At 36.0% G+C, this 23,835-nt stretch overlaps 1 protein-coding gene across 1 annotated transcript in view; it reads left to right on the forward strand.

Moving 5' to 3' along the window:
- The first annotated feature begins 19,324 nt into the window (after positions 1-19,324).
- Positions 19,325-23,835, forward strand: part of LOC115960533 (myosin-6-like) — a 32,576-nt gene continuing 28,065 nt past the window's right edge. The window contains exons 1-7 of the mRNA XM_031079466.1: positions 19,325-19,695; positions 21,193-21,321; positions 21,622-21,765; positions 21,959-22,104; positions 22,191-22,347; positions 22,597-22,655; positions 22,764-22,923. Coding sequence (XP_030935326.1) covers positions 19,693-19,695; positions 21,193-21,321; positions 21,622-21,765; positions 21,959-22,104; positions 22,191-22,347; positions 22,597-22,655; positions 22,764-22,923 — 798 coding nt within the window. The 5' untranslated portion in view covers positions 19,325-19,692. The remainder of the gene's footprint in view (positions 19,696-21,192; positions 21,322-21,621; positions 21,766-21,958; positions 22,105-22,190; positions 22,348-22,596; positions 22,656-22,763; positions 22,924-23,835) is intronic.

The following is a 23,835-nucleotide window of genomic DNA, read 5'->3' on the forward strand; positions in this document are numbered from 1 at the left end:
TTATGGCATCTAATGTTGACAGCTCTCCATGACAGATGTTCAAACTGATTTGTGGGGAAATTTAGGGAGGGAGAATGAGTCCCCTTTTTTCTTTTTCTTTTTGATAGGTGAGTCTGGTTTTGTAAATTTGTTATTTTATTTTCATATTTTTTTATATGTTAATGTTTTGCAGGAATCCCGGTTCTATATAGACTATAAATATTAAATACCTCAATAAAATTATTTACTCATTAAAAAAAAAAAAACCTTAAACTACGAGTAGTTAGGCATTTTCTAAAATTTCACTCTTAGGCCATGTAGTCTATATATGTCACTGTTGCATACCAAATCATCAATTCTAGTGTTTAAGTCAGAAATACGTTGAATGCAAATGATCCATCTAGTTTCTAGGCCATATTATTTATAGGGAGATAAAAATAAAAATAAGAGTTATACCCCTATTTCTAATTTAGTCTTAGATTTTTTTTGTTTTGTCAATTACAGTTCTTTCCTTCTAAAAGATTTCAATGTCAAGCTCCACCCATTTCACACTAGTGTTGTTTATTAACCACATGTATCCCCACAAAACAATGTTGTATCTAAACTCTCTAGCCTTAACGTTCTCACTCTCTCTATTTTTATAAGTAATAACTTTATTAGAAGAAGAAAAAATTACAACACAGTCTGCATCCACAAGTAGTGAATGCAGAGACCATTAAGAACATCATCTAAACAAACAAGCATCTAAAATTGCAATCAAATCATTACAACAATGACTAAACCTGACAGCCAGCCATTCATGTAGTGTGCGCAGCAAAATAGACTTGAGATCCACCTGCTTGGCAAATTTCAAACTTTTTGTTGACTATGTATCAAGTTAGGTACGCTGATTGTTTCAGGCTTATCTTCATTTGACACTGACCTTTGGCAGACCTAGGTTGTTTGAAGGGAAAGCTTTAATAAAATCAATTCCAAGCACATCTCTTTTACTCTGTCGACTCCTTTCTTTTATATTTCTGTATTGATATTTGTTTGAATTTATCATTTTGGGGAGGGGGCAATGGGTTCCTTTGTATATATACATTTGGTGTGTCCAAGCATGCTCAAATCTTACCTTTTGTCGATACAGTGCTAGTTCTTTTCCACGTGCTAGTTGAACTAGTCTGTTGATCAATGTCCCTACTTTCTATGGCATTCTTTTGTATGCAATGCACTCATATGTTAAGATTGCTCAAATTTGATCCTAGGATTCTGGGTAATGCTTGTTCTTGTTTGTTGTATCTTTTTATTTCATAATAAGAGTGCACAAGGGACCCAAGTACATGGGAACTATACAAGAGCTATACCAGCAACTCTCATACCATTTGGAGCCTAATGCTTCTCTCTCTCCTAATGCTTCTCTCTCTCCTAATAATTCAAAGAACTGAATTCCAAACTATATTCTAATCTCGACCAAATGTCCTTTCTAGCAAGCTAAAAAATCAACCACACGTCTAGGCATGAGTGCATGACCCATTTAATCCCACACAAATAGGCCCACTTAAAAATGCGACCATAGCCCACAAATCTAACTCAATCATAATGAAGAAATACACACACACACACACAAAAACATCACTCAAAGTCTCGATCACTATAAATATTGCATTTCCTCAAATTCTCCGTGGTTGGATTTTCCCTAATGTGGTTTTGTAGTTTTGATAAAGAATGTCACTTGAGCTGGAACCTTCGGCTTCCAGATGTTCTTCAAAGGGAAATCATGATCTCCGTTAGGGGTCTTTTCTAATCCCTTCTCCCATGATTTCCTCCATTTACTAGGGTTATGGAAAAATGGGTGTTGTAGAATTAATGAAATGCAAGAATCTTAAGATTTGTGCCTATGATTAGGTATCCTGCATTAGTGGAGTAAAAATCAAGATTTGCAATCTGCTGATATTACCATTTTGTTACGATTTGTAAAAGTTATCATGGTAAAAAGGTTAAAAAATAAAAAAATAAAAATGATCCAAGGGTTAATATTAAAAGCGAACTTTTCAAGTTTTAATCACAATCTTTGAAATTACACAGTACAATAGCTCTCGTTATTGTAACAAATCTCAATCTCAAGAATCATGCACCTCAATTCAGGAAACTACCCTTATGTTCGGATGGCCTCCATCTCCATTCTAAACTTACTATACGCATTTCTATGTAGGAAAAATTTTGACTTCAAACATATTTGGAAGTATTTTATTCCAACCTCACGACTATTGTCTTCCTACCAACATCTAATTGAACAATCATGATTGGATGACTATAAGATGGAAGAGTCCATCTTGGTACAGCCAATACCTATTAAGTATAACTCTGCAAACCATATTCCAATCTAATTCATTTCACCCAATATATAAATTCCTAAAAGGGGCCTAAACCATTTACCAAGAAATAAAATAAAAGGAAAGGAAATGGGCCTAAATTTTCCCATTCTTTTATTTTAGGAAAAATTACAAATTATACTCCTAAAGTTTGAAGGTGTTTAAATTTTATACTTTAAAATTTCAGAATTTAGATTTTACCCCCTGAAGTTTAGGATGTTTAGATTTTATACCCTGATATTTCAAAATTTAGATTTTACTCCCTAAAATTTGGGAGTTTTTGGATTTAATACCTCCAAATTCTGAAATTTCAGGGTGTAAAATTTAGACATCCAAAAATTTTAGGGAATAAAATCTAAATACCTTTAAAATTTTTAAAATTTATGGGATGAAATCCAAATTTTAAGGGTATAGTTTTCAATTTACCCTTTTATTTTATTGAAAAAAACAATAGAAACGTTGCAACAGATTTACACAACATGAGCTGGTAAGGGCTTTGAGAATTACATTTTCGGAATTTTCCCCATTCTCTTAACACGTTTCCACGTTGCCATTTGCCAATATGGACCCAAATTCCTGCCAAAAAAGACATTTTCAATTCAATCCTGAAAAGACCGAGCAAGAAAAGAATCACAATCAATCATTAACAACATAATAGACAATACCCCCACTAGTTGATTCCGTCTTTTAAGGCGGTGACTGAATCCATCTTTTCACGTAATCCATTTCCTTTTCATTACCCAAACCGTCAACCCAATCCAACGCCTACAATTAAACCGAACATACTTCCAAAGATCCAGACCGTTGTTTTGATTTCTCCCTGAATTAATGAGCTTTAACTATCTAAGTCCACGTCCTACAACGTGCTCATAACTCTCCAAATTGTCAATATACCTCTACCCCACTCTCACATACTTCACGCGCTTCCGTGATTGGCTCTTTAAAGTGCGTCCAAATTCTCTTGGGAATATCCAATAATTTTATTGGCAATAAATTAGATGTAAAAAATAAATAATGGTGTTAGATAAGATGAGAACTTTTTTTTTTTTTAAAAGAATATAACAAGATGAGAACTAGTAACATATTTTCAAGTAATTTTTTTTTTTTAATTTATATATATATATATAAAGTTGTGCTGCCACTCTTAGAACATTTTTCTTAGGTGTGCCAAATGTCAAATATTTGCTATTTGACACACCAAATACTCAAAACAAACTATCATAAAATGTATTAAATGCCAAAAATTTTTTGCTTTTGCTACAGTAGACTTTCATCTTTGGAATGGTACGGAAGGAAATGTCATTTGGTTTTTACTATTTTTTATTCATCTTTTTCTCTCATCTCAAATAAATGGGGAAATCACACTTTATTACCGTAAACTATGCACTAGATTACACTTTGCACCCTAAACTATCTAACTGCACACTTTGCACCATAAATTATCACACTTATCGCACTTTGCACCCCGATGTTATTTTTGCTGTTATATTTAACAGAATCTTATTGCATGTGACAAACATATGCTTCTTACTTAGGTGGAACAAAGTTAAAAGACTAAAATACCCTTCTTCAAAATTAATCAAAATAAAACCCAAATTTTTCCACATCTCTCTCTGTCTCATGTGCGTGCCATCATTTTTCCCAAATTCAGTATATTGTAAACCTTAAATCCCCAAATTGCGTATTCATCATTCCATAGATTCTTAACATCAAAGGTTAAGGCTGAAGCACTACTCATCTAAGATCTCAAATGCTTATCATCAGATATGGTCAACTGCCAAGCAACCACACCCAAAAAATAAAATTAGCCAAGACTTAAATAAGTCCAGGCATGGCAATTTTTAATAAAAAGAAGTTGAAAAAAGATGGTTCGGAATGGTGAATTCATCAATAGCAACCAAATGAAAGATATGTTTCGGGAAAAAACATTTTCACCACCCACCTAGAAAAGCTAGTAACAAACTCTTTATGAACATCTAATGGTTGAATATGTTATAAATAATGCTAGAAATACAAATAATTTTACAAAAAAAATTACAAATCGTTGATGTGGTGAGTGGTTATTAGTCAATGAAAAAGTGATGTTACTAGTGGGTTTAAATGAAAATTGGTAAGAAGTTTTTCATATCAATAATTTGTAAAAATGTTGTAAAAGAGTTTGTGTTTGTAGCATTACTTTTGAACTCATTATTGACATCATTTATTTACATTCCACCATTAATTGTTGAGAAAATTTAAGGGATGCTCTAAGGCCATTGGTTTAGAAAGCACTTTTTAAAATTTTTGAAGGAAAAATATATTTTTTGGATATATTTTATAAAATATTTTTAATGAAAATGATATTAAAACTTTCATAATATAGTTAGTTAACAAATATCCCAAAGGCACCGTTAACTAGACTCTTAATAGTTTGTCATCTAAATTTGGTGTGAAAATGTTATGTCATAGATTTATCTATATTTATTTGTACTACCATTTAAGGGGTTTCTCCTGTTTGGAATCCTCATTTTTTTTGGTTCAAAAATGCCCTTACACCCCTATGTTTAAGTAAAAACAAAACTAAAGAACAATCGAGTAAAAATATAACTCCAACTCCCACTAAAATATTGCCTAAAAAATAGGGCCATTCTCTTGCTAATTTTCAAATTATTTTATTCACTTATAAATTCTAAATGTGTAATATTAATGAGAAAACATGTAAATCTTAAATTGGAATGAATGAAAAATTATGACACTAAAAAAAAAAAAAAAAAAAACTCATTGCACGCGGGAATAACAAAAATAAGGCCACGCTTCTGTTGATTTTCAAATTGCTTTATCCACTTATAAATTAAATTCTCAAAATAAAAATTATATATATATATATATAATAAAAACATAAGTTTTTTTTTGTTACAAAATAATCGTGTAATATTTGTTTTTTTAAAAAACTAGCCTCATGACACTCTTGATTGTATTAATAGTTTTAAATGCGTAATATTAATGAGAAAACGTGTAAATGTTAAATTGGAAAGAATGAAAATTGATGACACTGAAAAAAAAAAAAAAAAAAAAAAAAAAAAAAAAAAAAAAAAAAAAAAAAAAAAAATGCTCGAAATGCATGTAATGAGACTAGTTGTTGATAAACGAATAGTGTTATGGGCGCTACATTTTCAAAATGTGAGTTGCTATGAGTATCACAATCTTATATCGTGCTTACAAAATGATACGTTACGGATTAAGATAAAACAATTCAAACAATTTTAATTCGATTGTTGAAGCCTATCAATCACAATTATTGTCATTTGTCACATCAGTTTATAAGTTTTATGTAAAGTAATTTGTAAGTTTTATGGCTTAAAACTTTAAAAAATTTCATTCTTTAAACTAGCATTGGCGCGTGAGAATCCTATTTACTCCAAAAGTGCTAATTTAATCGGTGAGGTCGACCGATACCCAATCATAATATGCCACGGAAGCATGAAAAAATCAAAAGGGAAATTAAAAGGGTAGGAGTATACATGATGCATACGCGTGTCTTGATACTATTGGGTTTTGTCACTTGTATCGTGTGACCCAGCAGTTGCTAGAGGATTATTTATTTTTTACAGAAGAATAAAAAATAGTTGGTCCTAGATATTCTCATTCCGCGTTCTGTGACGCCATCTTCTCCCATTTCTTCGTAACCCTGGAATTTTATTTTCACACACATATATAGTATAGTACAATATTTAGGATTTTAAATAAAATAGGAATTAAAGCAATATTCTTTTTTATAATGTCCACTTTATGCCAATCAAATTACAAATATACCCACCTGCATTTGAGAGTTTTATTTATTGTTTTTTTATTATTCAATGTATCTGTCTTTGAGGTTTGATTTTTATCTAATCATCTTTCTTCTATTTATTCTATATGCTATTTAAGGGGCTTTTTAAGTTATTTAAGTCATGGACTCATATCTTTTTAGATATTCATTACTTTAAGTTTCTTTAAGACTTTTTTTTTTTTTTTAATATATGTGTTAAAAATACTTAGTATTTTAAAAAATAAAAGTCATGGACTTTAAGCTGTGGACTCTAAATAAAACTCCTAAATTTTAGGTAAATTAAAAAAAATACTACGTAGTTTTTTTTCTTTGCCACATTTCTCCAAACCACATAAAATTAGGCACCACCTCTCCTTATACTTTTTAAACTTTTTTTTTTTTTTTGAGAATATATCAACATAGTTTTATTTTTGAATCTTTTGATAGAGTTGAAGACATGTAAAAAATAAAAATGTGAGAGAGAAACAAAAAAGGAGAGTGATTTTATGATGAATGAAAATTATTAACCTTTACAAAAATGAATTATAATGTACATAATATAAAATTCAAAGCTATTTTCAGTTAGCTCATTTGCATCATTTTCTAAATTTTCAACTAGATAATGTGCACAACTGTACATTACAATTCATTTCCTTTAGTAAATTAAGTAATTTTCTTTTTTAGTTAGACCCACCTTATGAGTTATGACCATCATATGACAAGGATACCCACTTTTTGCCTTTTGGTGCATTTGAGACTTTTATCTCTTTTTCATTATTACATTGCAAATTTTTTTATCGAAAATGTTATACTTTTTATTTTTAAAGTTGATTAAAAGTTTGCTTTTCAATCTTAAACTATTGAAAAATAAGTTCTTTTTTTAATCTTTATTTTTGTCTCTAAATTATTATTAAAAAAAAATGCTCTTTACAAAATTTAAGGATGAAAAATTAATTTTTTTTAAGTTTAGAGATTAAAATAATATTTTACCCTAAAATTTATTGTTTTCAATATAGAATCTAGGTTCAAATCTTACCTACACTTAAATTAGTTGCTGTGTTGACCCACAATTATAATTAAACAAATTTTATAAATTTAAATATTATTGTATCTATAAAATAAAATTGTATTTTACAATCTAGGCAATTGGGGACATATGATTTCATAAATTTGCTCCTCTTCATTTTTTTTCATTTCTTTTTTATGTAAAAGAAAAGGTGTAGAGAAGAAGGATGACAACCATTACGTGCCCAAGGCAACAAAAAAGGAGCTCACAGGAATCAATTGATTTAAAAATGTAACGTAGGATATATCTCATAATTGTCTTGGTTAGCCGAGTATACAGAACAAAAAATGTATGACGGCATTTATTTGAAATTTTAACATGCTTCATTGTCAGCCTTCCACATGGACAAGGACAATGGTACGTGTTGCTGAGCTGAGCACCGCGGAATCTAAAAAGCCTATTGCTCTCTTTTTATGCATCATGACTCATGAGATGTGAATTAATGTATGTACCCACCGATCTCATTACAATCTGACAAAACAAAAGCCACAGCTTTGCTCTCTTTTTTCATGCACGACTTTCAGTACAATCCAGTTGTGTTCCTCAAATTTAACCAGGTTCTGGCTGGCACTCATTGCCTTCTTCTGATCTGGGTCACATATTCATTCACCGATCTTTCTCAATTTGAACAGTGCAATCATTTTCATTCTTAGCATGTTTCGATTGTTCAGCTTTCTCTAATAATTGGAAGGACATATATATTGAATAAAATGAATGCCAAATTGGTATTGGTGTATATTTTAATTTACTTCTCTTTTGTATCGGTCTTTCTTTTTTAAATCCAAACTTCCATTACTTTAATTGCCCAACAAAAGTTACAAACCGGCCCTACAAAAGTTACAATTTTTTTTTTTTTTTTTGGGAGCAAAACAAAAGTTACAAGTTTGTGTTAATTAATGAACCTGACCTCTTTTTACATGCCCCTATATAAGTTATATCTCTCTATGTTCCAAATAGACTTTTAGTGTGCCCAGGAGGGGTGGCCCATGGGAGAGATCCCATATGCAAGCACAAGGTCCCTTGTTCGAGTCGTGGTGGGTACCGTGTGAGAGGAGGGTTACCTAACTTGCATTGTGCCTCTCCTGCTGGCTTTCTTGGGGTGTTAGGGTGAGGTCTGTGGCGTCCCGGTCACAGTAGGTATGACTCAATCCAACATTTCCTAGCGGGGGTTGCCCTTATTAGGTCAAGCCTTGGGGGGTTAGTCACAAATGGTCGCTCTTGCCTCCCCTTTTGAATATCCAAAAAAAAAAAAAAAATAGACTTTTAGTGTTAGTAGATCAGTAGAAGATGTCAACCAGGTAAAAGGTATAACGCTTTTAACTAGTATCGGTTTGATAATGAGTTATTAATTGCATTTCTTTAAAGTATAATTTTACAAAAACTTTACTATTTTTAATTATAATTATTTCAAAAAATCTTATTTTCCAAATAAAATTGTAGTAAGGGCACTAATGCAATCAAAAATTGACAATTTTTTTTCCTTCCTTACAATAATTAATAAGAGGGAAAGAAAAATTTGAATCCAAGTTCGATTCACAAATTAAAGATAATTGATTACTTAAGCACATTGCCAATTACATCATATTATTATTATTTTGGTAAATAGGAGGAAAGAGGGCTAACCTAAATGTCCATGCATAAGAAGTGTTCAGTGTTGGAATTACTGGAATTACTGGAATACTGCTCCAACCCCCAACTACATCATGGTTAGGCTCTAAGTTTTAAAGGGCAAGCCCATGACATAACTTAAAAAGAATTTACTTAATTTTTTGCTAAATCAATTTTGTGGGGTACAAAAATTTAAAATAAGGTATTTGCACCATGTGTCATACCCATAGCCGAGGAGGCCATTATTGTGCCGAGGAGGTCACATGCTCAAACAGTAAGGCTACGTCAATGACACGTGACCAGAGCAGGTCATATTGTAAAGAAAGAGTTTCGGGGAGGGGGTTAGCTCTTATATGACTGAAGGGATGGTGGCTACCACTACATTTAATGCATCACACCAAACATTCTGGCTACATTTATGTGGAGAAGACTCCTGAACAGTGCTACCTTGGCTACCTCAATTCACAAAGGGTTTGGGGAGGTGTCTGATGGGGCAAGTACTTAAGTAGGGGCCTGGACGATCAACAAATGGAGAGCCAAGATCATCTAAAGGGAGTTATATAACGTGAGAGACCCTCCAGGGAAAGGGGGAGGCGGGAGAAAATCTATAGAGAACACACTGTATTAATAAGAACTGAAATTGTATCAAAGTCTAAAAGAACTATATTCAATAATCATTCTCCTCGGACTTCACCGATGAAGGAATTCCTTGCTTATAACTTGTCTTTCGTTGCTTTCTTAACATCTTTAATTCATTGTGCTTGTTGCATGATTCATTGAAACCTAGCTTTTAAAGCCTACTCTCTACAAATTTATTGTGTTGGACTCTTTAGGTCTGAATCCTTTTACCCTTTGGGCTCAATAACCAAAATGGCTTACAAATTTTATTGCCAAAAGAATAATATTGAAATTCCTTTTTATTTGTTAAAAAAATCTTTAAATTCGACTTCAACATTCAAATCATTAAAAGTATTGTGGGTCCGGGAAGTTTACAATCCGGCCCAAGCTCTATCTGGGCCCAGGGTCCGTGCCGAGGAGGTCTCTTGCCGAGGACGAGTGGTCGATGGCCGGGGAGTTAAGGAGAACGGCTGAGAAGCTGCCCTATCCTTGGCACTCTAGAACTTCGATGGAAAGATCAACGTCTTGGTGGAGGCTATCCCCAGGCAGTCCCCTGAAGGGGATGTAAGTGGAAGGGGGCCCATAGGGAAGCAGGGTGTAGGATTGGATCAAGGAAGATGCGTCCCCTCAGCATTAAATGCATCTGCCAACACCCAGATCCGATTAATGAGAAAAGACGTTGGGATGGTGTAAACTTCGGTCTTCGCAACTAGTAGAAAGTAAGACGGGACGGTTGATGGGATGGATACAGAAATAAGCCCCTGCCTGACTTACAAGTGGAGGGTCAGGATCAACCAAGACGGACTATATAATAAAAAGGTAGGTGCACCAAGCAAAGGGCTGGGAAAAATGGCCAAAAACCAGAGCCTCCCAGCCTACCTCCAGGAGAAAGACTCTAGGGGTGAAGGAAACATAACTATATACGAACACCCCGAAAAACCCACCGCCTGATGACCAAGGCCTAGCCTGATGACCAAGGCCTAGCCTTTCAAACCCACGCTCTACAAATGATATTGTTCGGGCCCTTTTTACGTGCGAACCCGACACTGTTACGGTCCGCCACGAATCGTGTCCTTACAATTGGCGCCGTCTGTGGGAAAGGCTTGTGTGTTGGTATAGGATGTGGGTCGATAGAGTTTCTTTGTTATTTCTAACTGTTGGTTATAGAGTTCTAGTATAAAGTTCTGCTAGGGGCTACGTTTCTTGACTAGGGGCTTGGCTGAGGAGCTAACTCCCTTAAAACCAAGGTCCCCCGTAAAGAGCAAACTAGGCACTTGGTAGCGTTAATCGTATGGATAAACTCTAGGGGCTTGGCTGAGGAGCTAACTCCCCTAAAGCCAAGATCCCACACAAAGAGAAAACTAGGTTTTGGACAGAACCAAGGCATTGCATAGTCCTCGGACTCAAGCCTATGGGGAAACCAACTACCTGGATGAGGAAAACTAGGTTTTGGACAGAATCAAGGCATTGCATAGTCCTCGGACTTAATCCTATGGGGAAACCAACTACCTGGATGAGGAAAACTAGGTTTTGGACAGAATCAAGGCATTGCATAGTCCTCGGACCCAAGCCTATGGGGAAACCAACTACCTGGATGAGGAAAACTAGGTTTTGGACAGAATCAAGGCATTGCATAGTCCTCGGACTCAAGCCTATGGGGAAACCAACTATCTGGATGAGGAAAACTAGGTTTTGGACAGAACCAAGGCATTGCATAGTCCTCGGACTCAAGTCTATGGGGAAACTAACTACCTGGATGAGGAAAACTAGGTTTTGGACAGAACCAAGGCATTGCATAGTCCTCAGACTCAAGCCTATGGGGAAACCAACTACTGGATGAGGAAAACTAGGTTTTAGACAGAACCAAGGCATTGCATAGTCCTCGGACTCAAGCCTATGGGGAAACCAACTACCTGGATGAGGAAAACTAGGTTTTGGACAGAACCAAGGCATTGCATAGTCCTCGAACTCAAGCCTATGGGGAAACCAACTACTTGGATGAGGAAAACTAGGTTTTGGACAGAACCAAGGCATTGCATAGTCCTCAGACTCAAGCCTACGGGAAAACCAACTACCTGGATGAGGAAAACTAGGTTTTGGATAGAACCAAGGCATTGCATAGTCCTCGGACTCAAGCCTACGAGAAAACCAACTACCTGGATGAGGAAAACTAGGTTTTGGACAGAACCAAGGCATTGCATAGTTCCGGACTCAAGCCTATGGGGAAACCAACTACCTGGATGTGGAAAACTAGGTTTTGGACAGAATTAAGGCATTGCATAGTCCTCGGACTCAAGCCTGTGGGGAAACTAACTACTTGGATGAGAAAATTGGGCACTAAACAAGACCTAGCTACCATACGCGACGTCGAAAATGGTTCCTATATCTCCGTTAAACAATGGTTAAAAATGATTCTAAAGCCTCTACGGGTGCAAATAAACTAAGGTGTGGGAAACATGATGATAAATGTATTGCATACATAGATATTCGTACGTGTTAAAAATGAATCAGCACAGAATTTGTAAACAAAAGTGCGTATCAACGAGGGTAGCTAACGATGTAACCAGAAGGAAAAAATAAAAGTAAGATTTCATATATACATGCTCAAATGTTTGCACATCATCACTAAATTAGGAAGTTTTCGAAATAAAAGGAAACAAGTTAATCGTTAAAATAGACACGAATACAAAAGCCTAGCCTAGACTTTTACTTTTCTGCTTTTTTGTCGGTCACATCTTGGGAGATAGGAACAGGATCAGCTTTGATGGCCGGAATGACGGTCCCTTCTGGGGAAGGCTGAACAGGGCCAGCACTGGTACTCTGAGGGACCACAGTAAGGAGAGTGGCCTGTGGTGGCTGCGTAAGTGTGGCTGGCTCTTCTGTACTGGACACCTGAATGCCAACCTTGGGCTCAGTAACCTCTGTAGGTGCCTCAGAATCCGCATGCTGCGATATCACTATCACATCCCGAAATTTTCCCTCTTTGGGCGCCTTGCTAGAGGAACCGCTGGCTTGTAAGTTTTCCGACGGGGTGACCTCTTCCTCGGGTTGATCATCCGTAGCCGCAGAGCTGGTGGAAGTGGTCTCGCGGATGGCCGCCGGATAGAATATGCTCTCCGCCTTCCACAAATCTGATGAAGCATCCACCCCAGCTCGTTTCAATGCTTCTTCCCAGACCTGGGAGCAATAAAACCTGCACACCCCAGGAATCTGCGCCTTAAGGGTGGCCTGGGTTTTGGCTACACCCATGTTGTAACCGTCATCCTCGGCCGTATTCTTGGCAGCCTCTGCCTCATTCCTGGCAAACTCGGCTTCCTGCTTTGTCCTTACGGCTTCATCACGGGCATATTCTGCCACTCCTTTCTCATGCACAGCCGCGGCCAGCTGCTTATTTAAATCCTCGATCAGGTTTTTGGCTATTCGCAGTTGGTCCTCGGCTTCAAGTGCGCGCTTGGTTTGGTCCTTGGCCTGTTTTTGGGCACTAGCTAGGCCCGCCGAGACGTTATCCCTCTCGCAGGTAGTTATTGTTAAGTCAGCCTTGACTTTGGCGAGTTCATCCTCGGACGCTTCGAGAGTCTTCGAGGCCGTTATGCGCTTCTTGCGTTCGTTCTCGGCTGCCTTACTCCTGTCATGCACTTCTTCTTCCATCCTATAGGTGGCCTGGAGAGCCTGTCGAGAAAGATGAGCGCGTAGTCAGTGACAAACCAGTGGCATGAGTTAATAAAGTGTTAGGTTTTAAGAAATCTTACCATGCCCAAGTACCTCTTGGTGCTGAGGAAAACCTCCTGTATCCTCATTCTCCTCAGTTCATCCATGTCATTAGGGAGTAACATAGTTCTCCCTAATGCATCCGCCACGTAGCCACCCTCGTCGTCTCCAAAGTCCCTCAGAGAGGCCGTCTCCAGTAGTGGACCCCCGTGAAGCATTGGGGCAGGAAGCCAGGCATTCGGTAGGGACTGGGACTCAATCCCCTTTCCCTTGCCTTGAGAAGTTTGAACTTCAGTTTCTTTGCCTTTGCCTTGGTGTCCGATCTTCAGTAGTTTTGTGCGCGGAGTCTCATCCTTCTCCTTAGGAGGTTGGGATTTTCCCTCGTCCACAACGCCCTTGCCCTTGGGGCTCCTCTTTCTCTTGGAATTAGCGCCTTCAAGTCGAGGAGGCCGAGCTGGTTGGGAGGAAGTGGGAGGTTCGGGGTGGGTGGATGGTGGCTGGGACTTGGTGGAGGATGACCTGGTTTGGATAGTAAGGGGCCGAGGTGGTGGAGAAGGGGCATCGGGTTGTGGTGTTTCCTGTGTATCCTTCCCTGGTTGGCCTTCGAGGAGTTGGAGAAGAGGGGTCAAGGGTATTCTCTTGACTCCCATCTCGGCTTGAGAAGAGGTGCCTATGGACGACAACTCCGCCTCGGACAAAGCTGGGTCACCTATGTCACCAGGAGGATCCTCAGATTGGTAGACTCGGTCAAAAACCTCAAAACTTTCCTCGGGCCGATCTGGCTCGCTCTCGTCCTCTGCAACCTGATGAAACGAGGAGGGACCCACCTGCGAGACGTTCTCGGGGACAGCTGGCTCTTGAGAGATTAAAAATCCCTTCTCAACTACGGTAATTTTGGGAAGCCAAGGACGGCGGGCACTGATCACGTGCTTTGCGTCCCCAAATGACTTTTGAACAAGAGGGTACCCTAGTATTTTGTGAGCTGCTCGGACTTGGCCATCACTGTCATTCACAAAAACCGCCGCTTGTAAAACGGTCTCCAAATCCGCCCGATTGACTAAGTGAAAATGCCGTGTGTAGGCGTGTTCATCTGCAAAAAAAACAAAAGCAAACACATATGCATGGTTAGTTATTGAACAACATTAGATTAGAATGGCGTAAAGGGTTATCCCCCTTCCATTCCCGGTACCCCACCTGGTTCTCCTTCTACTACGGGGCATGGATCGCCATCGTGCCATTCCCCAAAAACGATAAGGAAGTCCTTGTTCAGTCCCTTATTGGAGTCAGGGAGGCACTGGATCAACCGAACCCTGTCGTCCCTCGACCTCATGTAGTAGGTTTTCCCTTTCAATTTTTGGAGGTTATAGCACCAGTTCACGTCATGATGGGTCAGTCTTAACCCCATCTTCTCATTTAAAGCGTCCACGCACCCCAGAATCCTAAAAATGTTGCCGGCACATTGGGTGGGGGCTAAACGGAAATGTCTGAGATAACCCCTCGTCACTGGCCCCATAGGGATTCTCATGCCTCCCTCAACAAAGGCGAGGACGGGAATTACCACCGCGCCCGTTCCCCTCTTATAGTGCCATTCCCCCATCTTACAGTGCTCCAGGCTTACGTTGGGGGAAATCCTATAATCAACGATGAATTTATTCATCGCCTCTTCAGTATCGACCAACTTCCTCAATCTCAATTTAGTCGTCTTTGTCATTTACTAAAACAAACCTAAACCCGCGACGGGAAAGAAAGGGAACCAAAGAGAAATAAACTCAGAAAAGAAAAAGTACGAGTTAATGGAGGTAGGAAACTTACATAAAAGAAGAATTACGCTTCGGATAGGCTTTATGTGCTTGAGAGAGACTTGAATTAGGGCGGAAGTTCAGATGAACCCAGGATACACGCACTAAAACTCTTAAGTGCAAAACTGAAGAGACGGATCCATCTCCAAAAAATCTTTTATACTTTCTAGGGTAACTGCACGCCCTTTTCCCGCCCAAAGAGGCCAGGAGATCACCACCGTTCGATTTCCATCACACCGTTGAACGTGGGAAGCACAGAGCCGCCCGTATTTAATGAGGTCACGTTTCACCTTCCAGGGGCACTAGGAACGTGCCTTGGGCAGGTGAAAAGTTTCGGGAAACAATAAGTGACAAGGACTGACAGGTATTGGCGGATCTCTGATGTCATCAAAACCCTCCTATCCGTCCGAAGAGACGGATAGCAGGATTTTGAGGGGCTATTGTGGGTCCGGGAAGTTTACAATCCGGCCCAAGCTCTATCTGGGCCCAGGGTCCGTGCCGAGGAGGTCTCTTGCTGAGGACGAGTGGTCGATGGCCGGGGAGTTAAGGAGAACGGCTGAAAAGCTGCCCTATCCTCGGCACTCCAGAACTTCGATGGGAAGATCAACGTCTTGGTGGAGGCTATCCCCAGGCAGTCCCCTGAAGGGGATGTAAGTGGAAGGGGGCCCATAGGGAAGCAGGGTGTAGGATTGGATCAAGGAAGATGCGTCCCCTCAGCATTAAATGCATCTGCCAACACCCAGATCCGATTAATGAGAAAAGACGTTGGGACGGTGTAAACTTCGGTCTTCGCAACTAGTAGAAAGTAAGACGGGACGGTTGATGGGATGGATATAGAAATAAGCCCCTGCCTGACCTACAAGTGGAGGGTCAGGATCAACCAAGACGGACTATATAATAAAAAGGTAGGTGCACCAAGCAAAGGGCTGAGAAAAATGGCCAAAAACCAGAGCCTCCCAGCCCACCTCCAGGAGAAAGACTCCAGGGGTGAAGGAAACATAACTATATACGAACACCCCGAAAAACCCACTGCCTGGTGACCAAGGCCTAGCCTTTCAAGCCCACGCTCTACAAATGATATTGTTTGAGCCCTTTTTACGTGCGAACCCGACACTGTTACGGTCCGCCACTAATCGTGTCCTTACAAGTATATATTTGACTTATTTATTGAGTTAAATTACATACCGATATTTTTATATAATAAATAGATAGTATGGTGAAATAGTTCAATATTCCATCCATCTACATTAAGTGATGATATTGATTTTCTTTCTTAAAAAAAATCAAATATGCATTTCTTATATTCATTGCATTAGTTCTATTATTTATTATGTAATTTGATGTACATGTACTAATTTCAATGCAAATTTTCTATTCTATCTTTTGTGTTTCAATTTCTTTCTCAAATTTTTTTTTTTTTCCTTTGTATAATGTATATTCTAATAAACTTTATAATATATTAACAAAATTGTGTGATTCTTGCCTTAAAGAGAAACTTCCTGAATATCTGGTGAGAGAAATATTTAAATTGTAAAATTACCTTATAAATCAACGTAGGTAAATTATATTTTGAGTTTTTAAAGTGTACATTGAATTTCAATTATATGCTGACGAACTATTTGGTAAAAAAAAAAAAACTATTGGTTGTTTCAATTTTGTTTTTTAAGTTATAAAAACTAGCCATTTTATCATTTATTGCTAAAATCTAAATTTTAATTGTTGATTTGGTAGTTTTTTTTAAGTAATGCTATAGGCACAAACTATTTTACAAAATATTGATATGACCAATTTCTTATTAGTTTTCATCTAGACCCGACATTAATATCACTTTTTATTTATCAATAATTACTCATCATATTAATAGTTTGTAGAATTTTTTGTAAAATAGTTTGTATCTCTAGTTTATATCACTCATCAATTTTGTTTTTAAAGTACTCAGTCGCATGACACGTGTGTTTTATTTAGTAAGTAAGTTTTTATTTTTATTTTTATTTTTTTTATGCAATAATTTTTGAACTTATGACGCTCACTTTATGATAATTACTCTTTATCAATAGGGTAAGATACTTATTGATTTTGTGTGTGGGTTGGATTCAAACTTAAGTCCTTTTATTAGAGGATGAAAGACTTTACTAGTTAAACTTAAGTTAACTAGCTAGAACCCATAATCACATATCACATATCACATATCACATATATGCCAAGAGTCTTGTAACTTTTTTTTTTGATAGAAAAGTCTTCTAACTTAATTGGTACCTAAAACAAAATCATTTATTATGATCAAAAACTTTTTAATTTTTTTGAGAAGAGTTATGACCAAGAACTTGTAGTTCTTTTCTTGAAGGAAAAAAAATTGTCATATATTATGCTAAGGTGATGGTTCTCACATTTTTTTTTTTTTTTTTGTTTGAGACACAAATATATTCATATATCTCCATATGTTTAAAATGTGAGAGACACATAATATAACGTATTGTGCAATGATTATAATGCCATGTATATAAAAAAAAAAGTCTATCACATCATCCACCTGGTGATATTATACCTTGGTTTTAATAACAGATTATGCTTAAAATTTGTAAGTACTCAATGGACATAATGAATACTAGTTTGGTAATGAATTGAAGTTTAATATATTGTTTAAGGACCAAATTGTACGTTAATGTCCAATGATTTATGGAATTAGATTGATCATATCACATAGGAGTTAACAATTTGTTAATGGTGTAATAATTGAAGTCACTTTGACGATAACATTTTGTTTAGAGAAAAACGTGTTAATAATTTTATATTATAGAATTATAATGGCATATGAAGTTTTATTTTATTTTATTTTTATCTTGATAAATGGCATAAGGTGATAAAAAAAGAAAGAACAGAGAAAGGTTGCTTGGTGGCTTGGCAGGCAACCACTTTCTCTTTTCATAACTTGTAGAACTCCAAAATTTTAATTTTATTATATAACATATAACAGGTTTACTAAGAGTTTGTTTGGGAACAACTTATTCAGCTAAAATTAAAAACTTTTTGTTAAAAGTACAATAGATAAAACTAAAAGGTAGTTGAAATAGTACAATGAGACGTATGAATAGTATCAAAAAGTGTAATGAAACCTATTGATAGTAGTAAAAATAGACTGAATAGTAGCAAAAATGAGCTAAATAGTATAAAAAGCTGGTCTTTTAAGCCAATACCAAATGTAACATAAGAATGTGCATTTTATTTTATAAAATTGATAGTTACAATTAGCAGGAAGGGATTTGAGTTATAAACATTTCTAATGAAAAAAAAATTGTTATGTCAACAACATTTTTACTATACTTTTACAACAAATCTTAAATGGTTGGTTGTTATTGTTGATTCAAATTATATAACCAATAACAACTTACCAATTATGATTTGTTATGAAAATATTGTGAAAATACTATAAATGTAACATTTCTTTTATTTAAAACACTTGAAGGTAAAAATTTAACTATAAAACTCTTGGCAATGCATATTTTATTATATAGGATATAATATATTTATTAAAAAAGAGAATAGAGTTCAATTTATACTGTGGTAATTTAGATATTATTCTCTCCAGTTTTAAAATTTGGATTTATACTTTTATTAACATGATATATTAAATTGTTTAGATTCAAGTTCTTTCATCCATACACCGTGATGAAATAATTGTTAATTGGCCACCTCAACTCAAAATTATGTAATTTTATAGATCCAAAATTTGAGATTTTAAGGGGGACAAATTCAAAATTATCCTAAATTTTAAGATTTTAAGTTGTAATTTAGTTAAAATAATATATGATATGACATTAATAGAGGTCAAAACGATTTAGTTTTAAATAGAAAAAAAAAAATCAATTTCATTCTGAGTTAAGTTGACACTTACAGAATCCTCGTCGCGACACATTAACATAATTTGAAAATTCAGTACGCAAAATCAAAACTACTAAAAATTTCAATTTTAAGATGTGAATTGTAATTTTTAGTGAAAAAAAAGAAAGAAAACAAAATGATGAGTAAGTTAGGACCGTCTGTTATGTAACCGAACAAATCTTACCAAACCCAAAAAGAGAACTAGTGTAAAGTTAGACACCGTATGTAACAGAAAAAATCTTTACCAACCTTAAAGAAAAGTAAAAAAAATTCAACTCGACGACCGTGAACTAGTGTAAAGTGTTACCCCGCCTTAGCATTTTGAGTTTTGTAAAGTTTCAGACAACCTTGGTTCTGTGACTCACAGTTGACCATGTCTGAGTTGTCACTTGTCATTAAAGTCACCGTAATTAAAGCCAAAGAAGAAGGGCATTTCCGGAATCACGAAACTTAACAAAAACGTTTTTGAATTTTATTTTCTTCTTATCTTAATTACATCCTTAATTAACACAAGAATTATTTATTCAATTAGTAAAGGAAGAGTGTAAAACCCAAAAGCCAGAGGAGTGGGAGGGAACAAAGAAAACAAAGACAACAAAGAAAGCAGAGAAACTTCTGCTTTCAAACACACCTTCCTTCTTTCTTCTTCTGAAAAATATTTGGGTTTGTTGAATGGTTCAAGCTTCTCATTCTTTTTCATTAATCAAGTATATATATTTTTCTCTAATTCTTTTATTATTATTATTTTTATTGTTCTAAACCCATACATCAATAAAAGTTGTACTAAAAGGAAGGGAAAGAAGTTAGAAGAATTCTTTGTATCTGAATTCAAAGGAAGTGGAAGTAGACGCGGTACCAACCTCAAGTTTCTGATCTGATCAAATCTCTGTCAAAATGGTATATTTTTTTTTCTTTCTTTTTTGGCTGTCCTTGATTGATTTGTACATTTCTTGTATATGGGTTCTTTTAATTATGTGGAATTTTTATGTTGCTCAATGCAGGGTTATTGTTGGTTTAGTATCTTGATTACTGATCTGTGCTTAAGTTGGAGTAGAAGTGGATATATGAATATCTTTCATTTCATTTTAAAGTTTGTTTCTTTTTCATCATATTCAGATTTGGATTTCTTTTTTGTTATGTTTGGTTAAATGCCTATTTTGATTTACTAAGCAAAAGGTTAGGAGTGTCCCAACTAAAGTGTTTACTGTGTGGTTGGAGATCTTGTAAGGAATACAGTAAATTGAAATTGAAAACAAGGATTTCGTTTGAGGAGAGTTACATTGATAAGAATTTGATGATTTATTTGACAGCGAATGTCTTTCTTCAGCTTTGTGCTGATTGGTCCTCAAAGGAAGGCTATTAATGTTGTTGCAATTTATTCTTGACCTATAGCTAATCCAGTTAGTGATTAACAATTAGGTTGTGTTTGGTTGCATGGAAATTGATTACACCCTCTAGCTTTTTGACTTGGTTGATTCTCATATAAATAAATTTTGCATTTCAGGCTTGGGTACTCTAAATTTTTCTTTAGATAAATCTATATTTTGTTTATTCTTAGCTGCCAGTTATATATTAATTCTGTGCAGCCAGATGTGGTGTTATTCTAATGTTTACGTAACTAGTCAATCCAACTAATAAAAAGCCTTAATCTCAGTCACTAACCTCTTAAATACTTGGTAGTTAGGTTTGATATATGAAAAATAGGATTTGGTATACTACTCTTTGTCATGCTAGTCAATTCATCTAGTGGGTTTTTACACAGCCTATTTCTATATCTTACTTATACTGCTTATTTTGAGCGATACTTTTGGAATATTATATTCTTTCTTGCTGAAGATGTTCTTATAAACAATTGATGTTGCATATGCTGGGTTATTTTCTTCTAGATAAGTTCTGGTTTTGTTTAGCACAAGATTCATTAGAAATTTTGGTTTCTCTTTACTTTTCAGATTTGTTTATCTTCTAAACCACATCAATTGTGTTTATTTATTTAACATTTGTAATTTATTTGTTCAAGCTAACATAACTTTCAACATAATTACTTAATTTTGTAATCTGAATTTTGTCACAACCAACTATAAAGTCAGCTCCACTTGATACAAAAACTGTATTTTGAGCAATGTTGCACGGAATACTTTAGCCTGAACATACACACATAGGGAGTCCCCTTCCCTTTTTTACTTATTTGCTCTTTTACTTGAGTATGTATATGGACTCTTTTTTCTCTGTTGTATCATTGAGAAAAGAGAAATTGCTTTAGCCTTACATCTTCACCACAGCAGTTACAGATGGCTGCTTGTGCATATTTTCATGATCTGTAAATCTCGTGGGATGATGGAATATAGTAATTCAATTCACTTGATGTGTTAGACTTAAGACACTTTTGCTTTGCAGGCTGCTACTATTAGTCCTGCGGTTGGGTCTCTTGTTTGGGTGGAGGATCCCGATGTAGCTTGGGAAGATGGTGAAGTTGTGGAGGTTCATGGTGAAGAAATTAAGGTCCTATGCACTTCAGGGAAGACAGTAAGTGCTTTGGATAATATTTACTCTTGGGCATATTTTACTGCACATATCACCTTCATTTTGTCATATGCTGAATGATAATTCATACTTTGTTAATGTAACGTCCATGTGTCATTTTTTTTTCATAAATTAAAAAATTCATTTGTTGAACATTTCAATTTATGGTATCAATTTTCCATTAGGTTGTTATTTGTAGTTTTTGCTTGTTTTAGAAGAAAACATTTGGAGATGTTGATGCCTTTTGTGTGTGAATACTGATTTTACTCATTTTCCCCACTATTCTTTATGTGGAAACTGCAGGTTGTTGTTAAAGCTTCCAATGTCTGCCCTAAAGATGCTGAAGCCCCACCATGTGGAGTGGATGATATGACAAAGCTGGCTTATTTGCATGAACCGGGAGTCCTAGACAATTTAAGATCAAGATATGATATCAATGAGATATACGTAAGTATTCAAAATAGAGTTCCACAAAAATGATTATTAAAAAAGAGATAGTTATTCCATCATAGATTGTCCTTTTCTCTTATTATTATTATTTGTTGAATTGGGGCTCGAAGAGAGGAGGGGTGGGACATTGTTTTTGTTTCTTTACATCTTCGGTATTATCTGAAGCTGATACACTTATTGGTGACTTTAGACTTACACAGGAAATATATTGATTGCTGTGAACCCTTTTAGAAGACTACCACATCTTTATGATAGCCATATGATGCAACAATATAAAGGGGCAGCCTTTGGCGAGCTGAGCCCACATCCGTTTGCTGTTGCAGATGCTGCATACAGGTACTTTATTACTTTCTCATTGTAAAGCTCTTCATGTCATCTCTTTGCTTGTCTGGCAATGTAAGATGCCATTGATGTGTGTGCAGACTTATGATTAATGAAGGAGTGAGTCAGTCAATATTGGTCAGTGGTGAAAGTGGGGCTGGTAAAACTGAAAGCACAAAATTGCTCATGGCTTATCTTGCTTACATGGGTGGGAGAGCTGCTGCTGAGGGGAGGACTGTTGAGCAGCAAGTCCTGGAGGTAAAAAAAAATCTAGAATCTTACTGGTACATGTAGAAGTAAGATATGATGTTGACTTTTATAACATACACACCCAAAGGGTCTTGAACCTACGTAACCTCATCCACCACCCCATTTTTGTGGGGTTAGGTATTGCTTTTCAAGCTAGAGGTCATTGGCTTGAATTTTCTTTCAATAATTTTCTTTCCTAAGTTTGTAACTGTCACCTGTATCATACATGCTTTTGTTGTGTTTTTCTCTGATTTGCAGTCCAATCCTGTTCTGGAAGCATTTGGTAATGCAAAGACTGTTAGAAACAATAACTCGAGGTGGGATGATCTATTGTTTTAAAAATATTCTTATTTGTATAATGCAAATTTTATATGATACTATCTATTTGTTAGGGTTCCATTCTTATCTGCATATTATTTTTGCAGTCGTTTTGGTAAGTTTGTGGAGATTCAATTTGACAAGATGGGGAGAATTTCAGGAGCTGCTATCAGAACTTATTTGCTAGAAAGATCACGTGTTTGCCAGGTGTCTGATCCTGAGAGAAATTATCACTGTTTCTACATGCTTTGTGCTGCACCACCAGAGGTAATGGTTGCTAAATTGCTTCACTAAATCAGCTTCATGGAAAGAATCAGGATTGATACTTGCAGATTATTTGTTTCTTTTGTATTACTTTGTCTTTGCATGGAAATATTTGTCTCATAATCTTGTGAATTGGCCAAAGTAGGATTTGCAGAGCGGACCACGATACTTTCTCTCTCTTGATGTTTCAGCTCTAGATATTCTAGTCTTGTGTATGATTGTTTATTGTTCATGCTGATGTTTGTTGTGGAGGTTAAAACTAGAGGTTTGCTGGTGATTCTCTTTCTTCAATTACAGATTGTTGTTGTTGTGTGTGCTTAAAATGAATTTATATTTTTATTCTTTTTCTTGGAACCCTACTTTAAATATAGCAGATCAATGTTGGAGTTTGGGAAATTCAGTGTAGAACTGTAGTGGCATGTCTTGATGCTAAGAGCATTTCCAATTGTTTTTCATATTTCAATGGAATTCATTACTTTTTGGTAGACATGGCTTTTGTGCAACCAATATGATTTTTTTTTTTTTTTTTTTTTTTTTGGGGGGGGGGGGTATTGGTTATTGGAACTTCTCCTATTGATAGTAATTAGCTGGAGAGTGCCTTGGGTCAATGAAGGCAGTTTGAAGTTGCTTATCAAATGGAGATAGTATTTCCAACTCACTTTTTGTTTGTTTATTTGTTTGTTTTTTGTGACAATTCAATAGTTGGGGGAGGGGGATTTGAACCCTAGATGTCTCTGTTAGAAACGTGAGGAGGTACAAGTTGAGTTACAAGGCTCTTGGCAGTTTTGTCAACTCACTTCTAGGGTTTTGCTTCCAATTCTTGAAAATTGCATGAAAATTTATGGGTTTATTGGTGCTGTCTTTTTTGTGTTATTATTAGGGATGGGCATGGGCTAGTTTGGATTGGATTTCATG

This window comes from Quercus lobata, chromosome 9 (genome assembly GCF_001633185.2).
Source record: "Quercus lobata isolate SW786 chromosome 9, ValleyOak3.0 Primary Assembly, whole genome shotgun sequence".
Taxonomy (NCBI): domain Eukaryota; kingdom Viridiplantae; phylum Streptophyta; class Magnoliopsida; order Fagales; family Fagaceae; genus Quercus; species Quercus lobata.